The following is a 23,191-nucleotide window of genomic DNA, read 5'->3' on the forward strand; positions in this document are numbered from 1 at the left end:
TTTCCATTCTATATCATGAAAAGGGTTGTATTGGGAGAGTGGACGTTAATGTTTTTGCAGGGTATATCTTGTCAATAGTGTGAGATCAATCAAAGGTGACCAGTCTGGGGTGGCCTCTGCCTGCTTGAGTGTGTAGGTTAGTTCAGAACACAGTGCCATTAGATGGGAGCTGAGGCCATAAACTCGAACCTAGTGCGGCTTGCCTGTCAGGACTTCTGCTGTCAGGCTAGTCCCCTCTCAGGTAACCAGCTGGGGGCTGCCATCACAAATGGAGCACCCACAATGTTTCAGGCATTGTATTGGCCACTTTGTATATTTCCCACTTAATTCCAACAATAGCCCAGCCATGTAGGTGGCATTATTCCCATTTTGGGGATTAAAAACTGAATCTCAGAGCTGCTGAGTGGCTTGCCCAAGGTCAGGCAGCTTATAAGTAGCAGAATCAAGGTTAGCATTCAGCTTCCATCCCCAGAGTGGAGTTCCTGCTGATCCAGTTCTGGGTTTTGCAACCCTCTAGTGCATTTCACTTCTTGTTCAGTGTAATGACTATGAAATTGAGTGGGCCAGCCCTTGTCAGTCTGGCTTGGTTCCCATCTCTAAGTATGTGGAATGTAGAATAGGAGGAGCAGTTGATTCAAGTTCAAGTCCCAGCTTTACCACCAACTCTGTTCAATAGACGTTGTACAAGCCAGATGAGGTAGGTTAGCTGTGTGACCTAGGGCAAGCCGGTTTACTTCTCTGAGTTTGCACTTAAGAAATGAAAGGATTGTATTTGTTTTCCAAGATTCTTTAAACCCTCAGACCCTCTCTGACCCTGAGTTGTAGAAAAAAGGGTTGGGAGAGGCTGGAGCCTAGGTTGGGAAGAGTTGTAGAATCAGTGGGGCAAGGGTGTAGGTAGAGTGTTTGTGTTATCATGCTGCTCCGAGAGTTACATTACAATACTCTCATGGGGAGCATGGAAAAGGAGCAGGTCAGATCATTTGGAAGTTCTTTGGATTTTCCTAGAGTGGGAAATGTTCTCATAGCTGTGAGGCCCATGGGAATGACAGAATCACAGCTTTGGCTAGGTCTGTAGAGGAACCTCTTCTAACTACTAGGGAGGTGGTGGTATGTGAGGCCTTCCTAAGCTCTTGTCATTTTCCTTCTCTGTCAACAGATCTGCCTTCATTACAACAAAGGAGATGGACCCTACGGCTCCTGTTCCTTTCAAAAGCAATGTATCAAACTCCATGTCTGCCAGTATTTTTTACAGGGTGAATGCAAGTTTGGCACTAGCTGTAAAAGATGCCATGATCTCTCTAATTCTGAAAATTTGGAAAAACTGGAGAAGTTGGGCATGAGCTCGGACCTGGTGAGCAGGCTGCCTTCCATTTACAGAAATGCTCATGACATCACGAATAAGAACTCTGCCTCCAGTAGAGGGCACCCTTCTCACTCGGGCTCTCAGGGGACTTCTGGTAAGGCCCTAGGCTGGGGGTCCTTGATTTCAGCTGGTTTGTTAAATGGAATGTGTGACCTTGAGCAAGTCTGTGCTGCTTTTAGTTAAGATGCAGTTAGTGGATCCCTTCCTACCTAGTGAGGGATGTGAGGATGAGTTGAAATCCTAGCTGTGAACAAGCAAGACGTTCTAGACAAGGCCAGTTTGTGTTGAAGGGAATAATTGCCAGTGGACCTGATCTGCGCTGAGACGGGAGACTGCTTGTCCCTGTGCAGTTGTGCCTCTGCCCTGGAGAGCCTGCCTTTCACTGAGGGACCCCCAAGTTAAGAATGCCATGCTGTACAACTCTAGGGGTGTCTTTTCATTGCATTCTGTTTTGATACTTTAAAAAGGAATGAATGAAGCATTTTTTTTAATTTGGCTATTTTCTTGATGTGAATTAATGCTGATTTTTTTTTAGTCATTGTAAATTGGCACTGCTCACTGCTCATCTCCAGCACTTACACAGTTCTTGGCCCACAGTAAGCAGATTATTTGTTGAATGAATGAGCATGCTGGGGTACTACTGCTTTTTTTTAAAGGAATGTCAGGCTCAGTGACAGGTAAATGGGGGAATTTTTTAAGCATTGTTTTCTTAATAAGCATTTCTTAAATACCTGTTGTGTGGAAAATGAATAACCTGGTCCCTTTGGGACATTATAATACATTGGTGTCCTTTGAATTTCACAATATTGGCCATTGGCTGGCCACTCTGGTTATCTGCTCTTCCCTACAACAAATCTGAGTGCCTGCCTCATGCAGGCCACTGTCCTGGGTCTTGGTTTTACCTTGGTAATTGTGAGCCTGGGCTCCGCTCAAATGATGCACAATCAAACTCACTTTTAGCTGTAGTGATAGGATTTTTAATAGACCACTACCTAAAATACCAGGTGAGTGCCAGGACTTCCAGCAAACAAACTTATCTCTGTAATCTTACCTGATTTTTATATTTAAAAATTGTCCTGGCCATAGGTATTTTTTCTTTACATTTTTTTCAGTAATTTTTGGTTACTTTCTTTCAGTGGTAGGAAGCCTAGAAGTAGACAAGTTTTGCTTTAAATAGATCTTTAAGAATGTCCATTGGATTATGGCCTTGTTAGAAAGGGAGAGGATACCTGCCCTGGGAGGAGGATAGATGGCTTCCAGAGCCCCACAGGTATGGATTTTGAAGTCTAGACTATGAATATCTGAGGTGCCTATAAAATAAGGGAAGATGAATAACAAAATGACAGATGATACTAAATAGGGAGGGTTTGCTAATGAGTTTTATTTATTTTTATGGGAGGGGAGTAGTAAATGTAATTATTAGGTAAAGACTCATTTAAAATTCTTACAGTCAACCTAAAATTATTAATTAAGGTTTTACTTTGAGGTGTAGGCTTCCCATGTATTGCTTTTTTTCTTGGCATTGGTGCCCAGTTCTAATAGTTCATTAACAAGTATTTGCTATTAGAATCAAATCTAGTTTATAAAATGCCAGCCCTCAACTTAACCCTGTAGGGTCATCATGCCTTAGATACAGGAGGAATCTTGAGCTATCTCAGTGTGTAAGATAGTGGTTCTCCCCTTCTTAAACAAGTGTCATGTCCTAGGTTCCACCCCTGGAGGTTCTGATTGAATCAGTCTGAGGTGGAGCCAGGCACTAGTGTGTTTTAGCGGGCCTCCTAGTGAATGGGAGGTGCAGCCAGAGTAAGAATAAAGAGCCCCCACAAAGGCATTCTGGATTTGGCTGCAGCTGTGTGGCCTTGAGGCTCCTTCCAAAAAAGCAAAGGGTCCTCCTGTATGTATGAGGTTCTTTCATCCCATACATTATAGAGTTTTGTGAGGTTGCCTTGCCCACTTTGGTCTCTTGCAGAGAGATGAATGAATACTCTTTTCCTTCCTTTGTACCTTGATTTACTCTGACCCCATATCAGAAGCTTCAGAGGAAGCGGATACATCTTTGTGGTGTTTCTTTGTAGAGCGAAGAGGTAGTTCAGATTCTGTGTCCCCAAATACTACTAACCAAGAGGAGAGTGATGAGATCTGCTTGTACTATATCCGGAATAGTTGCAGCTTTCAAGGTGAGTCAGAGGAAACCCCTTCATCCATTTGTGGGTGGGATAATGACTTCTCATTCCCAAAGGTCTGCTCTGAGGCCACCCCTCAAGGTCCTTTCCCCTGTCCAGAGATGGTCAAGGCCTTCTTAATCATGAGCTCATGTGGCACTTAGGCTAAACCAGTTCTGAATTTATTTTGTTGGGGAGTTGAGGATGAAAGGGATTATTCAAGTTTCTAAATGAGTGTTGGGAACATAGCTGGTTTGTGCAGCAAGTGAGTGTCAAGTGTTGACCCTTAGTCAGCATAGCATGAGGTCACAGATCTGCACAAGACAGGGACACCTAGTCTATGGGAACAAAGATTAACGTTCCTCAGAAAGGGTGGTCATAGACTTAGATGTGCCTTAGCAACTGGGAAGACCCTCCCTGAGAAAGAGACACTGGTGTTCACTCTTGGGAGACAAGTAATTCTTTAAATTGGGGTTTTCTCTCCCTCTTTTATCAGAAGTAACAATTTTTGTGTTTTCGCTAAACCTTTGTTTTCTTTTTCCTGCTATCCTGGGCTTTGACTGAAGAAAGATTCCTTCTCAAATAAGGTGCCTCCTCTGTAAAAACCACCATCAAAACTTACTGTTTCACTTTCAGTGTTTAAAAACAATTCAAGCACTTCATGAGTACTTGCATTTTGTAAAAGAATCATTAACACAGCGTAGAGTCTGAGGTCCTCCTTCAGCCTTTCCCAAAGGTAAATATGTGCCATGTGGTCATATTTGCTTTTTTTAAAAATTCTTTTCATTTTTTTAATTTTTTTTTATTTTGGTATCATTAATCTACAATTACATGAAGAACATTATGTTTACTAGGCTCCCTCTTCACCAAGTCCCCCCTGCATACCTCTTCACAGTCACTGTTCATCAGCATAGTAAGATGCTGTAAAATCACTACTTATCTTCTCTGTGTTGTACAGCCTTCCCTGTGCCCCCCCAACACCCTATACATGCTAATCGTAATGCCCCCTTTCTTTTTCCCTGCCCTTGTCCCTCCCTTCCCACCCATCCTTCCCAGGCCCTTTCCCTTTGGTAACTATTAGTCCATTCTTGGGTTCTGTGATTCTGCTGCTGTTTTGTTCCTTCAGTTTTCCTTTGTTCTTATACTCCACATATGAGTGAAATCATTTGGTACTCGTCTTTCTCCACCTGGCTTATTTCACTGAGCATAATACCCTCTAGCTCCATCCATGTTGTTGCAAATGGTAGGATTTGTGTTTTTCTTATAGCTGAAAAATATTCCATTGTGTATATGCACATCTTCTTTATCCATTCACCTACTGATGGACATTTAGGTTGCTTCCATATCTTGGCTATTGTAAATAATGCAGTGATAAACATAGGGGTGCATATGTCTTTTTCAAACTGGGCTGCTGCATTCTTAGGGTAAATTCCTAGGAGTGAAATTCCTGGGTCAAGTGGTATTTCTATTTTGAGCTTTTTGAGGAACCTCCATACTGCTTTCCTCAATGGTTGAACTAATTTACATTCCCACCAGCAGTGTGGGAGGGTTCCCCTTTCTCCACAACCTCACCAACATTTGTTGTTGATCGTCTTTTTGATGATGGTGTTCCTTACTGGTGTGAGGTGATATCTCATTGTGATTTTAATTTGCATTTCTATGATGACAAGTGATGTGGAGCATCTTTTCATGTGTCTGTTGGCCATCTGAATTTCTTCTTTAGAGAACTGTCTTTTCAGCTCCTCTGCTAATTTTTTAATTGGATTATTTGCTTTTTATTTGTTGAGGTGTGTGAGCTCTTTATATATTTTGAATGTCAGCCCTTTATCGGATCTGTCATTTATGAATATATTCTCCCATACTGTAGGATACCTTTTTGTTCTATTGATGGTGTCCTTTGCTGTACAGAAGCTTTTCAGCTTGATATAGTCCCACTTGTTCATTTTTGCTTTTGTTTCCCTTGCCCGGGGAGATATGTTCATGAAGAAGTCACTCATGTTTATGTCCAAGAGATTTTTGCCTACATTTTTTTCTAAGAGTTTTATGGTTTCATGACTTACATTCAGATCTTTGATCCATTTCAAATTTACTTTCGTATATGGGATTAGACAGTGATCCAGTTTCATTCTCTTACATGTAGCTGTCCAGTTTTGCCAGCACCATCTGTTGAAGAGACTGTCATTTCCCCATTGTATGTCCATGGCTCCTTTATCATATTTGTTTTATAAATTTTTCAGCATATGGAAATGTGATAATATATTATTTAACCTGCTTCCTTTACTTAACATTGTGTCTTGGATGTTTTTTTCCTCCATAGTATGTGGAAGTCTACCTTGTTTGTTCAAAATACTGTGTAGTATTCAGTTAGAGTGATGTTCCATTGGGCATCTGTATATGAGCATCAATACATAAATATCTATCTACTTCCATAGGTAGATTCCTGGAAATGCAATGCTTGGTCAAGGTATCTGTACATGTGCACACATGCATGCTATCTCTCATATATATATATATATATATATATATATATGTATGTGTGTATATATATGTATATATGTATGTGTATATATATATGTAGGTATGTATGTATGTATATATATATTTTTTTCATGTGTATGTATATCTATACAGTTTTAAAATTATTGAGAGATGATTTACACACACTAAAGTGCACCCATTTTAAATATACACTTTGAGTTTTAGAAAATATGTATGGTCGTGTAACCATCACTGCAGTCATATCTGGATATGGAACAGTTGCCTCATTCTAGAATATTTCTCTTAGGCTCTTTTGCAGTTAAACTTCATCCCCCAATTTCCTGACCCCAGGCAATCCCTTGTCTACTTTTTGTCACTGCAGATTAAATTTGTCTTTTCTAGAATTTCACATAAATAGAATCATACAGTGTGTATTCTCCTGTACCTGTCTTCTCTCACTCAGTTTTTGAAGTTTGGTTGTACTAGCATGTCAAGTTTGTTCCTTCTTATTACTAAGTAGTATTCTATCACATGCACTGACTACAGTCTGTTAATCTGTTCATAAGTTGATGAACATTTGGGTTGTTTCTGCTTTCTGGCTTTTACAGATAAAATGTCTATAAACATATACAAGTTTTCATGTAGATAATGTGTTTTTACTTCTCTTGAGTAAAGGTCTACAAGTGGAATTACTGGATCATGTGATAAATGTGTGTTTAATTTTATTAAAAAATACCAGACTGTCTTCCAAAGTAATATATATTATTTCACCTTCTCAACGGTGATTATGTTCTGGTTGGTTAACATCCTTGTGAACACTTGCTATTGTCAGTGCTCTAAATTTTAGCCATCCTAATTAATGAGTTGTGATACATTATTATAGTTTTAATTTACATTTTAATATTTGACATTTATTTAAATGGCCATTTATATATCTTCTGTGAAGTATCTATTTAAATCTTTTGCCTGTTTTTTATGTGACAGTTTTATTGAGATATTGACTAATCCACATACAGTTCATCATTTAATAGTTTAGTATAGTCAGAATTGTGCAGCCATCATCATAGTCAATATTAGAACCTTTTCATCACCCCCAAAGAAATCCTGTACCCATTAGCAGTCATTCCTTAATTTCCCCTCCCCATAGCTCCTGCCAACTACAGATTTCTGTTCTGTTTCTGTGAATTTGCCTGGATATTTCATATAAGTAGAATCATGCAATATAAGGTCTTTGGTGACTGCTTGGCCCATTTTGTTAATTGGATTGTTTGATTCCTAATTGTTGTAAAAATTTTGGATAGTCTTTGTCAGATACAGATACTGAAAATATAATCTCCCAGTTTGTGTCTTTCATGTTCATTTTCTTTATGGTATCTTTTGAAACCCATTTAATATTTTTTTGTTTTGTAATTTGTGGGTTTTTTTGTCCTAAAATATTGCTCCTTCTAAGCCCACAAAAATGTTCTTCCTGTATTTTTTTCTAGAAGTTTTATAGGTTTAGCTTTTATGTCTTGGTCTACTGCTGAGCACTGAGGGAGTGCTGTTCCAGTGGGTCCCAATTATTCTCATTGTATTGGCCAGGTGTTTTTCTTGCTCCTTGTCACATAATTGAGTTTGTAAAGCCCCTAGATCATTCCCCTTTCGGTGGTAGCTTTCTTCTGCATATTTTGCATGTGTTTTCTATTTCTGTCAGTTTGATTCTGTCTGCTTCATCTTTTTAGGAATTTTTCAATATTCTGGCCTTTTGATGGCACTTTTTATTATTTTCCAATGCTTTTGGATTTTTTCTTCTGTCTGTCATTTCAAGGGATATAAAGGAGAAAGGAGATACAGATGTGATTACTTTGCCAGATTTCTAGATTTCGCCTTCTAGAAAGCCAAGACACTGAAATGCTACAACAAAGCAGGGAACACTAGAAGGAACGAAAGGAATGAGAAAGAGGACAGGAGGACCAGGGAAGGTGCGGCAGAGAAGGGGCCTCATGCCCTCATCACTGAACCAGGACTCTGCTTTTGCCGGCTGCCATGACTGTGGTAGCCTACGTAGCACCGTAATTTCCCAGGTGCCTTCTGGTTTGTGAGCGGCATAGGCTCCACACTCAGCTTGGATTGAGAATCCTTGAGCATGCTGTTTGACCACAATGCTTTTCCCTGGCCCCTTTGTCCTTCCCAAGGAAGTGTCAGCCTGGAGCGTGGTGGGTGGTGTACCTTCTCTGAGTGGTGCTTAAGGGGAGGGCCTTTCTTCAGGCCCAGGTGTATGGACGCAGCGACTGGACCTATTAACCCTAATCATTCCCCTTAGTGCCCCTCAGGGAGGGAACAGGAAATCTTACTTAGTTGTGACCTCTGGACCACAGCTGTAGCCTTATCTGTCTAGGTCTGGCTCTTCGTTATCACTCTGTTGTACATATCATCCATGGTTCAGAGTCCCAAGAGGTCCTGGTGTGAGCTCTCTGCCCTCTTAGCTCTGGACAAGTCAGGACGTCCTGAGTCCCCAGTGTAGTCGTCTCCAGCCTTGCTGAACTTGGAGGAGATTTCCTTGGTTAGGGTCTGTCTTGTTCCCTGAGTCTTCTCAGTTAGGTGCTCTCTCCTACCCTGTCTGCCTGGCCCCAGGCCTGGCCTTTGACAAGCCCGGGTAGCTTCCATGGTCCTTCCCAACCATGATACCATTTTGCAGAATCTCTGGGAAAGAAGTGGCATTGAGATGCACCTGAAAGGCTGTGTATGATTTTAGAAAATCTTAATTTTTTCAAATGCCAAATAGACAAGCTTCATTGTTGTTATTTTGAAAGGTGAATAAAAAATGTTCAAAGGACATTTAGTAAGAAATATCTCCCTCACACCTTTTTTCTAGCACTCAGATCCCTGCCAGAAATAATCATTATTACCAGTTCCTTGAATATCCTTCCATAAAGATTTTATACATGTACAAGTATATATGTCTGTTTCCTTCTTACACAGCTGCTCTACACTGTTTTATATCTTTTTTCACTTAATCAGACATTTAATTTTTTGGAATACAATATTTTCTATATTTCAAAATTCAGTATTTCTATAGTTCAAAATTCAAAAGATGTAAAAACAATAGAAATTTTTCCTTGTAACTTTGTCACCAGGTACCCAGATCCCTCCTGCAAGGAATAATATGTGAATATATATGTATTTAGTCAGAGTATTGCTAATCTTATTTTTTTATTTTTATTTTTTACCCAAATAGAGACATTGTGCACCTTGTTGTGTATATTTCTACCTGATAGCATATGTCCAGGAGGCAGGTCTGTATCAGAGTGCAAAGAGCTTCCTATTGCTTTTCTTTCCTGTCTGCCTTTCCTCTCAACATTTCTTTGGGCAGATGTACCAGAACCTCACGTAGGATATTGAAAGGTCGGGGGTGGTGGGCAACCTTCGAAGTGAGGGGCTGGATGAGCCAAGGGGTTGCAGGCAGTTCATGCTAGGAGGGACAGAGACTGAGCAGAGCATGGGGAAGTTGCAGGGGGAGTAGTTGGCTGGAAACCATAGTCCTGGGCCATTTTGTCTATACTGGCAGGGGCAGAGCAGTGTGTGTAAATAACTTCAGAGATGTGGGGATGTGTGGACAGGGTACATATGTGAGCAGCCAGGAAGATCAAGGTGGCTTAGAGCCACATAGCTGATCCACCTGTGGTCCACTGTCCTGGGGTTGGTGTGGGTTTCTAGCAGAGAAGAATCAGGCTCCATTTTTGTGTGACTGCTTCCATCCGCATGCCACCTACATAGCAGTAATGCATAGTCAAGACTGCCCTTTGCGGGGATGAAGACTTTGAGCTTCTCACAATTAGCTTCTTTACCTTCATGTATGAAATTCATACATAATGCCACCCACCAAGATGCATATTTTTACAAGTCAGTGTCATATCCTATTAAAAAATACATGAAAATGTGTATACGAAAATGCATAGTGTTTCAATATCTAAATGCTCAGGTATAACTGCACTAAAAAAGACCCCCCTACAGATTTCCAAAGTGTTCTCAGGTCAGCGGGCAGCCCACACCCATTGACACCCACAGGGCTAGGCCATTTTATGTACTGCCAAGATGTCTGTCTTTATTTATGTTACAGATAAGTGCAATAGAGTTCATTTCCATTTGCCATATCGATGGCAATTCTGGGACAGAGACAAGTGGAAGGATTTGGACAAAATGGAACTTATTGAAGAGGCGTATAGCAATCCCAGGGAAGACAGGTATGAAATACATTACTTGTATTTCCCTTGTGCCTGGGCTTTTGTTTTGTGTGCAGTGTGGGAAGTTTAGTTTTGCTGGTCTTTGTGCCCCGCTGTAAGCAGCCTGGTCTGGAGGTGGAAGCTCTGGGCTGGGAATTGGAAATTAGTGTTCATCCAGGCAGTTTGTACCTCTCTTCTTTTAGGGAGGAGCCACGGGGAAAGGAGATGGTGATACCAAGTTCTGAATTATTAGCTGCTGGGATTGATCACGGGCACACACCTTCATTTATTCAGAAAAGTGAGAGGCAGTTTGAGAAATTTTATCCTTTGCCTATAGAGTCATATAGGTGAACTGCTGTTTATTGTTCAGCCTTTAAATTCATTTTTCTAAGTGTGTCCTGGTATTTTGGGTTAGTCAATTTAGAGTAAGTGGAAAAGTCCCAGATAGCCTTATTTTCAAATACTTATCCTCTCTTGCATTGAACTCAAGAAGAGAATTTGAGCCTACTTTTTAAGTTGATAAAATAAATTGGTACTTAGAGTGCAATTATGTGCAAATTGCTACTGTAAAATATGTGAAACAAATTGTTCCCTTTCAGAATATTAGATGGCTCACATACCACCCTCCCTCTCTCTTTTTCTGAGGCAAAATTTATACACAGTATAATACCAGATAGTAATTATATACTTCAATGAGTTTTGACAAATGCATTTTCTCGTATAGCCAGCACTCTGGAGGGTCCAGATAGAGATCATTTCCATCACCCCAGAAAGCTGTCTCCTACCCCCCTTCCAGTCAGTGCCCATCCCATCGGCCACCACTGTCCTTCACCATAGGTTAGTCTTGCCTGTTCTTGAACTGCATCTACAAGAAGCCATATGCTGCACTGCTCTGTCTTGTAGCTTTCCCGCAGTGCTTTGTTCTTGAGACTCAGCCAGGCATCTTGTTTCCACTTGTGTTTTGTGGTATATTTGATTGTAATTCCTCCAGAGAGGATTTGTGTTTGCTTCGCTGGGAACTGCCACCTTGGTCTTCTTTAAAGTTAGTTCTCAAATAGGAAGTGTGGATCAGCCCAACACTTTTGTGTGTTTATGAAGTCTCAGGGCAAGTTTGGGCCTCTATCCAGAGCTAACACTGACACAGGCAGATTTTCTTGCTGACTCCGTTTGCAAGGCAGATCCCCTTCCAGCCTCCCTTCATTAAGCAAGTATAGTCTTTTAGGATCCTAGAAGTATCTCAAGATACAACCCCCAACCTTAACCAGACTCTCATTTCTTTCCTGTTTGCATATTGCTGCCAAAAACAGGGTTCTTTGTCATCATTTGCTGACACTGCCCTTGAACAGCCACCTGCTTTAGCGCTCATTGCCTGTATGGTTTTGCACCTTCCATTTGCCCTTTGGACAGTACATCATTTGGAAAGGAATTACATCCTGGTGGTTCAGAGTGTAGGCCATGCAGTCAAACCACTTCACTTAAATCCTACCTCTCCCATCAATAGCTGTTTGACCTTAAACGGATTTCTTAACCTTCCTGGGCTTGTGCTTTCCCATCTGTGAAATGGAGAGAACAGTCTCAGCTTCAAAAGGTTAAGAAAATTTAATCCCCTAATATATATATAAAGCGCTTACTACAGGGTCTGGCTTACACAATAAACAGTATATGTCTTTCCATGCCAGTTCACCAATGCATTTTAAAAAAGAATATTTAAACCAGCATTTTCTGTGTAGTGAAAGGAATGTCGTAAGTGTGTGTGTGTGTGTGTGTGTGTGTGTGTGTGTGTGTGTGTGTGTACACACGCATGTTACATTCATGTCCATGTCTACCAGCTGAGTGTCTCGAAGACCACAAGTAGAAGCTGAGGGGCCTGTGTTTGCGTGGCTGGTGGAATATTCAGTCTACTCACATTCTTTTGCAGGATCCTATGTGTTAAGTCGGCCAATAACTTGCACTTTGATTATCTGGACTTTAACTCCATGATGTTTGGTGCTGCCCAGGCTCGCCGCCTTTCCACGGCTTCCTCTGTCACCAAACCTCCACACTTCATCTTCACTACTGAATGGGTTTGGTACTGGAGTGATGAGTTTGGTTCTTGGCAGGAATATGGAAAACAAGTAAGTGTCATGGGAAGAGGGCAAGTGCTTCTTCCTTCAAAGTCCATGATGGTGGAACTGTTCCAAACATGACCATGAGGATTGTTCTGGAGAGTCCATGGTGGAGCTGCAGGTTCTCAGATCCCCTTAAGACTCAATTTCTGTCAGAAGGATTGTAGCAAAACTATGTAATCTAGAGTTGCATATTTGAGGTTCCATCTTGGAATGATTAGATGTCTGTTGGTGCATGAGAACTAAATGACTGTCAGTTGTAGTGAGATAACATGTTTTTATTTTTTATTTATTTTTATTTTTTATTTTATCATTACTCTACAGTTACATGAAGAACATTATGTTTACAAGCTCCCCCCTTCACCAGGTCTCCCACACAAACCCCATTACAGTCACTGTCCATCAGTGCAACAAGATGCTGCAGAATCACTACTTGTCTTCTCCGTGTTGCACAGCCCTCCTCATGCCCCACCCCCCACATTATACATGCTAATCGTAATGCCCCCTTTCTTTTTCCCTGCCCTTATCCCTCCTTTCCCACCTATCCTCCCCAGTTCTTTTCCCTTTGGTAACTGTTAGTCCATTCTTGGATTCTGTAATTCTGCTGCTGTTTTGTTCCTTCAGTTTTTCTTTGTTCTTATACTTCACATATGAGTGAAATCATCTGGTACTTGTCTTTCTCCGTCTGACTTATTTCACTGAGCATAATACCCTCTAGCTCCATCCATGTTGTTGCAAATGGTAGGATTTGTTTTCTTCTTGTGACTGAATAATATTCCATCGTGTATATATACCACATCTTCTTTATCCATTCATCTACTGATGGACACTTGGTTGCTTCAATTTCTTGGCTATTATAAATAGTGCTGCAATAAACATAGGGGTGCATATGTCTTTTTCAAATGGGCTGCTGCATTCTTAGGGTAAATTCCTAGGAGTGGAATTCCTGGGTCAAGTGGTATTTCTATTTTGAGCTTTTTGAGGAACCTTCATACTGCTTTCCACAATGGTTGAACTAATTTACATTCCCACCAGCAGTGTGGGAGGGTTCCCCTTTCTCCACATCCTCACCAACATTTGTTGTTGTTTGTCTTTTGGATGGTAGCGATCCTTACAGGTGTGAGGTGATATCTCATTGTGGTTTTAATTTGCATTTCTCTAATGACTAGTGATGTGGAGCATCTTTTCATGTGTCTGTTGGCCATCTGAATTTCTTCTTTGGAGAACTTTCTGTTCAGCTCCTCTACCTATTTTTTAATTGGATTATTTGCTTTTTGTTGGTTGAGGTGCGTGAGCTCTTTATATATTTTGGATGTCAACCCTTTATCGGGTCTGTCATTTATGAATATATTGTCCCATACTGTAGGATACCTTTTTGTTCTATTGATGGTGTCCTTTGCTGTACAGAAGCTTTTCTTGCTTGATATAGTTCCACTTGTTCATTTTTGCTTTTGTTTCCCTTGCCCGGGGAGATATGTTCATGAAGAAGTCACTCATGTTTATGTCCAAGAGATTTTTGCCTATGTTTTTTTGTAAGAGTTTTATGGTTTCATGACTTACATTCAGATCTTTGATCCATTTTGAATTTACTTTTGTGTATGATGTTAGACAGTGATCCAGTTTCATTCTCCTACATGTAGCTGTCCAGTTTTGCCAGCACCATCTGTTGAAGAAACTGTCATTTCCCTATTGTATGTCCATGGCTCCTTTATCGTATATTAATTGACCATATATGTTTGGGTTAACGTCTGGAGTCTCTATTCTGTTCCACTGGTCTGTGGCTCTGTTCTTGTGCCAGCACCAAATTGTCTTGATTACTGTGGCTTTGTAGTAGAGCTTGAAGTTGGGGAGCAAGATCCCCCCCACTTTATTTTTCCTTCTCAGGATTGCTTTGGCTATTCAGGGTCTTTGTCGGTTCCATATGGATTTTTGAACTACTTGTTCCAGTTTATTGAAGAATGCTGTTGATAATTTGATAGGGATTGCATCAAATCTGTATATTGCTTTGGGCAGGATGGCCATTTTGACTATATTAATTCTTCCTAGCCAAGAGCATGGGATGAGTTTCCATTTGTTAGTATCCTAGTATCCTCTTTAATTTCTCTTAAGAGTGTCTTATAGTTTTCAGGGTATAGGTCTTTCACTTCCTTGGTTAGGTTTATTCCTAGGTATTTTATTCTTTTTGATGCAGTTGTGAATGGAATTTTCCTGATTTCTCTTTCTATTAGTTTATTGTTAGTGTATAGGAAAGCCACAGATATCTGTGTGCTAATTTTGTGTCCTGCAACTTTGCTGAATTCCGATATTAGTTCTAGTAGTTTTGGAGTGGAGCCTTTAGGGTTTCTTGTGTACAATATCATGATCATCTGCAAATAGTGACAGTTTAACTTCTTCTTTACCAATCTAGATTCCTTGTATTTCCTTGTTTTGTCTAATTGCCATGGCCAGGACCTCCCCTAATATGTTGAATAACAGTGGGGAGAGTGGGCATCCCTGTCTTGTACCTGATCTCAGAGGAAAAGCTTTCAGTTTCTCGCTGTTCAGTATGATGTTGGCTGTGGGTTTATCATATATGGCCTTTATTATGTTGAGGTACTTGCCCTCTATGCCCATTTTGTTGAGAGTTTTTATCATGAATGGAGGTTGAATTTTGTCGAATGCTTTTTCAGCATCTATGGAAATGATCATGTGGTTTTTGTCCTTTTTATTTATGTGGTGGATGATGTTGATGTATTTTCAAATATTGTACCATCCTTGCATCCCTGGGATGAATCCTACTTGGTCATGGTGTGTAGTCCTTTTGATGTATTTTTGAATTTAGTTTGCTAATATTTTGTTGAGTATTTTTGCATCTGCGTTCATCAGGGATATTGGTCTGTAATTTTCTTTTTTTTGTGGTGTCTTTGCCTGGTTTTGGTATTAGGGTGATGTTGGCTTCATAGAATGAGTTTGGGAGTATTTCCTCCTCTTCTGTTTTTTGGAAAACTTTAAGGAGAATGGGTATTATATCTTCTCTGTATGTTTGCTAAAATTCCAAGGTAAATCCATCTGGCCCAGGGGTTTTGTTCTTGGGTAGTTTTTTGATTACCAATTCAATTTCTTTGCTGGTAATTGGTTTGTTTAGATTTTCTGTTTCTTCCTTAGTCAGTCTTAGAAGGTTGTATTTTTCTAGGAAGTTGTCCATTTCTTCTAGTTTTCCAGCTTGTTAGCATATAGGTTTTCATAGTATTCTCTAATAATTCTTTGTATTTCTGTGGGGTCCGTCATGGTTTTTCTTTTCTCGTTTCTGATTCTGTTGATGTGTGTTGATTCTCTTTTTCTCTTAATAAGTCTGGCTAGAGGCTTATATATTTTGTTTATTTTTCTCAAAGAACAATGTCTTGGTTTCATTGATTTTTTTCTATTGTTTTATTCTTCTCAATTTTATTTATTTCTTTGATCTTTATTATGTCCCTCCTTCTGCTGTGGGCCTCATTTCTTCTTTTTTCCTAATTCGATAATTGTGACGTTAGACTATTCATTTGGGATTGTTCTTCCTTCTTTAAATATGCCTGGGTTGCTATGAACTTTCCTCTTAAGACTGCTTTCGCTGCATCCCACAGAAGTTGGGGCTTTGTGTTGTTGTCATTTGTTTGCATGTATTGTTTGATCTCTCTTTTAATTTGGTCGTTGATCCATTGATTATTTAGGAGCATGTTGTTAAGCCTCCATGTGTTTGTGAGCCTTTTTGCATTCTTTGTACAATTTATTTCTGGTTTTATACCTTTGTGGTCTGAAAAGTTGGTTGGTAGAATTTCAATCTTTTTGAATTTACTGGGGCTCTTTTTGTGACCTAGTATGTGGTCTATTCTGGAAAATGTTCCATGTGCACTTGAGAAGAATGTGTATCCTTTTGCTTTTGGTTGTAGAGTTCTATAGATGTCTATTAGATCCATCTGTTCTAGTGTTGTTCCATGCGTCTGTGTCCTTACTTATTTTCTGTCTGGTGGATCTGTCCTTTGGAGTGAGTGGTCTGTTGAAGTCTCCTAAAATGAGTGCATTACTTTCTATTTCCTCCTTTAATTCTGTTAGTATTTGTTTCACATATGCTGGTGCTCCTGTGTTGGGTGCATATATATTTATAATGGTTATATCCTCTTGTTGGACTGAGCCCTTAATCATTATGTAATGTCCTTCTTTATCTCTTGTTAGTTTCTTTGTTTTGAAGTCAGTTTTGTCTGATACTAGTATTGCAACACCTGCTTTTTCCTCCTTGTTGTTTGCATGAAATATCTTTTTCCATCCCTTGACTTTTAGTCTGTGCATGTCTTTGGGTTTGAGGTGAGTCTCTTGTAAGCAGCATATAGATGGGTCTTGCTTTTTTTTAATCCATTCTATTACTCTGTGTCTTTTGATTGGTGCATTCAGTCCATTTACATTTAGGGTGATTATTGAAAGATATGTACTTATTGCCATTGCAGGCTTTAGATTTGTGTTTACCAAAGGTTCAAGGTTAGCTTCTTTGGTATCTTACTGTCTAACTTAACTTGCTTATTGAACTATTATAAACACTGTCTGATGATTCTTTATTTCTCTCCCTTCTTATTCCTCCTCCTCTGTTCTTTATATGTTGGGTGTCTTATTCTGTGCTGTTTTATGTTTCCACTGACTGCTTTTGTGGGTAGTTGATTTTATTTTTTGCCTTTAGTTAGTATTTTGTTGGTCTTCTTTCTTTGCTATGATTTTATTTTCTCTGGTGACATCTATTTAGCCTTAGGAGTGCTCCCATCTAGAGCAGTCCCTCTAAAATACCCTGTAGAGGTGGTTTGTGGGAGGCAAATTCCCTCAACTTTTGCTTGTCTGGGAATTGTTTAATCCCTCCTTCATATGTAAATGATAGTTGTGCTGGATATAGTATTCTTGGTTCAAGGCCCTTCTGTTTCATTGCATTAAATATATCATGCCATTCTCTTCTGGCCTGTAAGGTTTCTGTTGAGAAGTCTGATGATAGCTTGATGGTTTTTCTTTGTAGCTGACCTTTTTCCTCTCTCTGGCTGCTTTTAATACTCTGTCCTTGTCCTTGGTCTTTGCCATTTTAATTATTATGTGTCTTGGTGTTGTCCTCCTTGGGTCCCTTCTGTTGGAAGTTCTGTGTACTTCTGTGGTCTAAGAGATTATTTCCTCCTCCAGTTTGGGGAAGTTTTCAGCAATTATTTCTTCAAATACACTTTGTATCCCTTTTTCTCTCTCTTCTTCTTCTAGTACCCCTATAATCCAGATAGTGTTCCTTTTGGATCAGTCACACAGTTCTCTTAATATTGTTTCATTGCTGGAGATCCTTTTATCTCTCTCTGCATCAGCTTCTATGCGTTCCTGTCCTCTGGTTTCTATTCCATCAATGGCTTCTGACATCTCATCCATTCTGCTTTTAAATCCTTCCAGAGATTGTTTTATTTCTGTAATCTCCCTCCCTACTATGTCCCTTAGCTCTTGCATTTTTCTCTGCAGCTCCATCAGAATGGTTATGACCTTTATTTTGAATTCTTTTTCAGGGAGATTGGTTAGGTCTAATTCTCCAAGCTCCTTCTCAGGGGTTGTCTCTCTAATTGTGGTCTGGATCAAATCCTTCTGCCTTTTCATGGTGATAGAGGTAGCTGTGGGGAGCTGGCACATGTGTCGGCTGGGAAAACGTCCCTTCTTACTAGTTTGTGGCCTTCCTCTTCTGGGAGAATGGCCACCCTTAGCAGCTTGTGCTGGGCATCTGGGCGCAGACGGGGTCTCTGATTCTTGCCTGGCCTCTGTGGAGTTAAGCTCCGCAGTTGCTGTGGGCATGGCCACTCCCAGCCTGCTGCTCCGCTATGGTGGAGCCATGTCAGAGGGGGAACAGGCAGGAGGCTGTTTATCGCCGTGAGGGGCCTCAGAGCTGCACTGCCGCCCAGGGGGTTAGGGTGCCCAGAGATCCCCGGGATTCCCAGCTCCTGGGCTAAGTGTCCCGGGATGCTTTCGTCCAGCTGTGGGGTCCCTGTCCCTTTAAGACTTTCAGAAAGCACTCTCTTTTCTTTGTCCCAGGGGCACCGGCTGTGGGGACCCGCTGGCAGTTTTTACTGTTCCGTTCCCCTAATATCCAGTACCCAACGTACTGTGTGTCTGCACTCCTGGTGTGGATGGCTAGGGCTGGGTATTTAGCAGTCCTGGGCTCCCTCTCCCTCCCAGCTCCGACTCCTCTCCTCCTGCCGGGAGCTGGGGTGAGGGGCGCTCGGGTCCCTTCGGACCGCGGCTTGTATCTTACCCCCTTCGTGAAGCGCTGGGTTCTCGCAGGTGTAGATGTAGCCTGGCTGTTGTCCTGTATCTTCTGGTCTCTCTTTTAGGGATAGTTGTATTTGTTGTATTTTCAAAAATATATATGGTTTTGGGAGGAGATTTCCGCTGCTCTACTCATGCCACCATCTTGGCTCCTCCCCCCAGTGAGATAACATTTTTTCACTGATCTTGTTAAATGGAGTAGAAAGATGTCTCTTTTACTGTTGAACAGGTAACTCCAGAGTAAGTGCCTGTGTTGTAGGAGTGTTTGTGTAGCTGCTGAACAAAGTTTAAGGCTTTTCAAAGCTGGTTTTCTACCTTATCTGTAGCAGCAGCTTCACAGAAGGTAGACAAATATAAGAAAATTGACTTATTTCAGGTATTGGAAACTGGTTTAGATGATTGCTGCTCTCAGTTATTTGAAGATATTCATGGATTGATCAGATTAAAGGGAGCCTCCCCAGTCACCTGTAGAGGTACAAGTGTAGAGAGGTCACCATTTCTGTAGAGACAGCCTCTCTGAAATGAACATTGAGATAAATAGACATTTGTACTCTGCTGGGTTGTAAGAGGCTATGTTAAAGCTTTAATTTCTTGTTCTTAACCACACTTAGAAAATCTTTATCTCTGGGAACCCTGTAGTGTGAGCTGCATGAGGGTAGAGAGCTTTGTCTCTTGCCACTGATGTACCCCCATGCTGAGGACAGTGCCTGCACCTAGCAGGTCCTCAGGACATACACACTGGCTGGTTGAAGGACACAGGTGTTTCTGCCTATGCCCGCTGGTCAGTTGGACATGGTCACTTTCAGCAGTGGCCTCACTAACTTGAGCATTCATGCTTCCCTCCATTTCTTCCAGTGCTAGCCTTTCCTCATTGCTGCTCCATCTGCCCTCTTCCCTACCTGTCTCTACCCTCCTGAGCACCCTGGGATTCCTTCTACTGTCCCTGCCATGTGGATTTAGTCAGGGACTCTGATTTGGTTAAGAGCGGAAAGGGAGAGGCCATGCCTGGCCCTGAGGAGGGGGAGGATGGTGGGCTGGTCATGCTCCATGAACTGAGCTTACCTGGTGACATCATGGAGGGACACAGGGCAGGAGCAAGGTGCTTAGCAAATACAACAGCATCTCATGTTTCATTTGGTGATTTGTCTCCCTTCTCAGGGAGTCAAGCTCCCTGAAAGCTGAGTGGGATGACATGGGACCCTGGATGCAACCCATATGAAAGTAAGTTTCCCTGGGTGACTTTACAAATGGTTGTGACAACTTTTGGGACTAGGAGCCGTTCTCCTCCAAACAACCCACATGTAGAGTCTTCCCCGTTTCTGTGCAGGTCCTTCTTATCAAGTATAGTCCTCAGTACATAATCTCACCAAGCAGGACCTCCACCTGAGAATCTGTGGGAAGGATCTGTGGGTATTATGGACACACCGCATGCCAGTTGGGTATAAGTTCCAGTGTGTGGACCCAGTGGCTTTTGGCTGCGTGGTCTGATTTTGTACCATCAGCTGGACCCCATTATAGGGTCGCCTGTCCACTCCAGCCTTTCCTTTCCCACACACTTCTGGTGTCGCTCCATGTGTGCATTTCTTTCTCAGATTTCTGCTAACTGCCAGTTAAGACAGTTTTCTCCTGGTTCTCAAAAAAACTAGGTTCTTCTCTGCCTGAGCTTAGGATGTACACCCAAATTTCAGGTACAAATTGCCTGCACCCTGAATTAGTTTCCTAGGACTCCCATAACAAAGTACCACAGACCGGGTACTCATAACAACAGTGATTTATTGTCTCATGCTCTGGAGGCTAGAAATTGAAATCAAAGTATCAGCAGGGCTATGCTTCCTCCTAAACCTGTAGGGAGTCCTTCCTTGCCGCTTCCTAGTTCCTGGTGGTTTCTGGCTTGTCTGCGCATCACTCTGGTCTCTGCCTCATCATTGCATGACATTTTCCCTGTGTTTTCATGTGGCTTCCTCTTAAAAGGACGTTGGTCATGTTGTATTAGGGGCCACCCTACTCCAGTATGATCTCACCGTAATTATATTTGCAATGACCCCATTTCCAAATAAGCTCACATGTTGAGGTAGTGGGGGTTAAGACTTAAACATCTTTTTTGGAGGGGATACATAATTCAGCCATAACCTAATTTTGTGTATAAGATATTACTGTTCTTGGACCACTGAATTTTTCTGCATTAAACCTGATGTCCCTGAGGTACTAGGCTCCATGATGCATTACCCCAGCCTGTATCTTCTGTGGATTACAGAAGCTTCTTTAGGTCTATTGACCTTTTGTACTTTCCACAGGACCCAGCCAGGCATAGCCCTCTCTGTGTTGTAGACTCAGACAAAGAACCCCGGTGCCAAATTCCAGGGCATTTCTAGCGTTCGCCCAGCCTGCTGCCTGGTCTCTTCTCCCTTCTCATTCTTCTGGCTTTCTTGCTTCTCCTCTGTGTCCTTCATGGGCTTCTTTCCACTCCCTTTTGTGAAGTTGGGGTTTTGTGAAGTTGGTGGCCATCTCAAATGATCTCTGCATCTCTGTCTGCAGACCAGATTTCTCTGTGTAATGTCAGACTTGGGTGTCCAGACAGCCGTCTGATACTTCCTCAGCATCTGTGCTTTTTGTTCCAGGCATTGTGTTTAGTGCTATGGCTATACACCCCTTGTTTTTTTCCCCAACTCTTTGAGGATGGCATGATGCTGTTGCATGACGATATGAGTACGATCTAAGTTCTGTTACTATAGGGTTAGATAACTGAGGTTTGGAGAGGTGAAAATAACTTGCTGAGGTTAGAGCAGACATGTTTGGGAGTCAGAATTCAGATGCAGTTAGTCCTTCCCCAAATCTTAGATACCCTGTAGGTAATTGTAGAGAGGATGAGGGATCAAAATGGGTAATTAAAAAAATAGAAGAGCTCTCCAATGGACCAGAAAAAGAAAACAAGCAGAAGGCCTGTGTTTAGTTAAAGGGTGGTGGACACAAGAGTAGATGGAAAGAGGCAGCTTTGCTCAGGCCATCTAGGCAAGCAGGTTTGAGAATTCCCTGTTGATGTTTCACCTTCGTTTGAGTGGTTGTACCATCTATTACAATAACTTGAATGCCCTCTCCTCCATTGTCCCATCTAAGTTATCCTGGCTAGCAAGATCCATATTTTTTATTATCTTCCATTTTTCCAGGCAGCTTTTAGGAGGCAGTTGGTCGTCTTCAATTCCATGCTTCCCTTTCCTCCTATACCCTTGCTCCCTGGCTCCTCTCTCCTCCCTCCTCTGCCGCCTCCATGACATGAATACTCACCGTGGACATGTCTGCAGTGTGGCGTGGATAGCACCAGCGTTTATTATAGGTTCTTGCCTTCATGAAGTATCTGGCTTCCCCTTCCCAGGGCATGGAGCACCCTGTGCCCACCATCAGCAGCAGTGATTTGGAGAAGTCCTACCTGGCATACTGTGTACCAGGGTCTGACGCCCAGGCAGCCACTCTGAAGTTCCAGGCTGGAAAGCACGAATACGAGTTAGACTTCAAAGGTACTTCTGACCACTGCCCTCCCCCGGCAGGGCCTGGCTATCTGCTTCCTCTGCCTTTTCCACATTAATTCTGGAGGAGCTCCACATACACATGGAGGGCCAGGAAAGAAAAGGAAGGGGTGGTCCCTACTCCTGAAGGGCTGCCCATCGGAAAGGGAAACAGTCCAACAAAGGATGCCAGCCCAGCGGGATGGAGGAGAAGCTGCCCTGGGTGGGGGTGGGTGAGGAGAGAGGACATGAGCGGGACAGGAGCCCAGAGTATGGAGGGACAGGCAGGGTCAGTGTTTGTGAAGTGGTGGGTGACTGATAGGCCATGCACAAGTCCCTCTGTGTCCAAGGATTAACCTTAGTCCTCTACAAGTGTCACAGTGGTTCTACTGTGCAGCTCTGCCTCACACTTGTCTAGGGTGGCAGCGTTAATAGCATTTTTTTCTGGAGGCCCCTTTGACACAGATGGACTTTTAAACACCTTTAAAACACATGGTAGACACATACTTTGATTAAAGGTTGCAAAGAAACAGATTTTTTTGTACCTGTGGTGTCCTACCATGGCCTGCGTGACTTGTCCCAGTTGCTTAACAGACAGAAATAGGCCAAGCACCTTTTGGCCAGTTCTTCCAGTGGCTGATTTGTGAAGATTTTTAAGTTACAGTTTTTCTGTGTCTTCCCTAAAGCCATTTACATGTGGATTTATCAGTCCAGCCCTGTTCAATTTAGCTTTGCCTTTTAATTCACATTTTAAATTCTGAATCCTTCTGAATGGTCGGCACTTTTTAAGGGAGCTAAGTGGGCCTCCGTTTAAACACAGTGTACTGTTATAGATATCTATAAATATTGAAATATTTTTTAAATGAAAAAAATGGTTTTTGTTCTCTAAGGGCAGTAAGTAAGACTTGACAGGCTTTTCTTGGGCAGGGACATGTAATCTAACTTGTAGGTATTTGTGATTTTTTAACTTGAGGGGTGGTGTCCTCCCACCCTCAGGATGAATCTGAAGATTTTAGGGCAGGGAAGGAATTTGTGTGTTAAAGATGATACAGGTTTTACAATGTTGAGAAACGCTTTGATAGAGTCAGTTTAGTCAAAC

At 41.7% G+C, this 23,191-nt stretch overlaps 1 protein-coding gene across 1 annotated transcript in view; it reads left to right on the forward strand.

The window, feature by feature from the left end:
* PARP12 (poly(ADP-ribose) polymerase family member 12) overlaps positions 1–23,191 on the forward strand; it is a 39,024-nt gene that overhangs the window by 5,719 nt on the left and 10,114 nt on the right. The window contains exons 3-7 of the mRNA XM_036994543.2: positions 1,157–1,457; positions 3,439–3,540; positions 10,103–10,226; positions 12,124–12,319; positions 21,963–22,104. Coding sequence (XP_036850438.1) covers positions 1,157–1,457; positions 3,439–3,540; positions 10,103–10,226; positions 12,124–12,319; positions 21,963–22,104 — 865 coding nt within the window. The remainder of the gene's footprint in view (positions 1–1,156; positions 1,458–3,438; positions 3,541–10,102; positions 10,227–12,123; positions 12,320–21,962; positions 22,105–23,191) is intronic.

Source organism: Manis javanica, chromosome 6 (assembly GCF_040802235.1).
Source record: "Manis javanica isolate MJ-LG chromosome 6, MJ_LKY, whole genome shotgun sequence".
Lineage (NCBI taxonomy): Eukaryota > Metazoa > Chordata > Mammalia > Pholidota > Manidae > Manis > Manis javanica.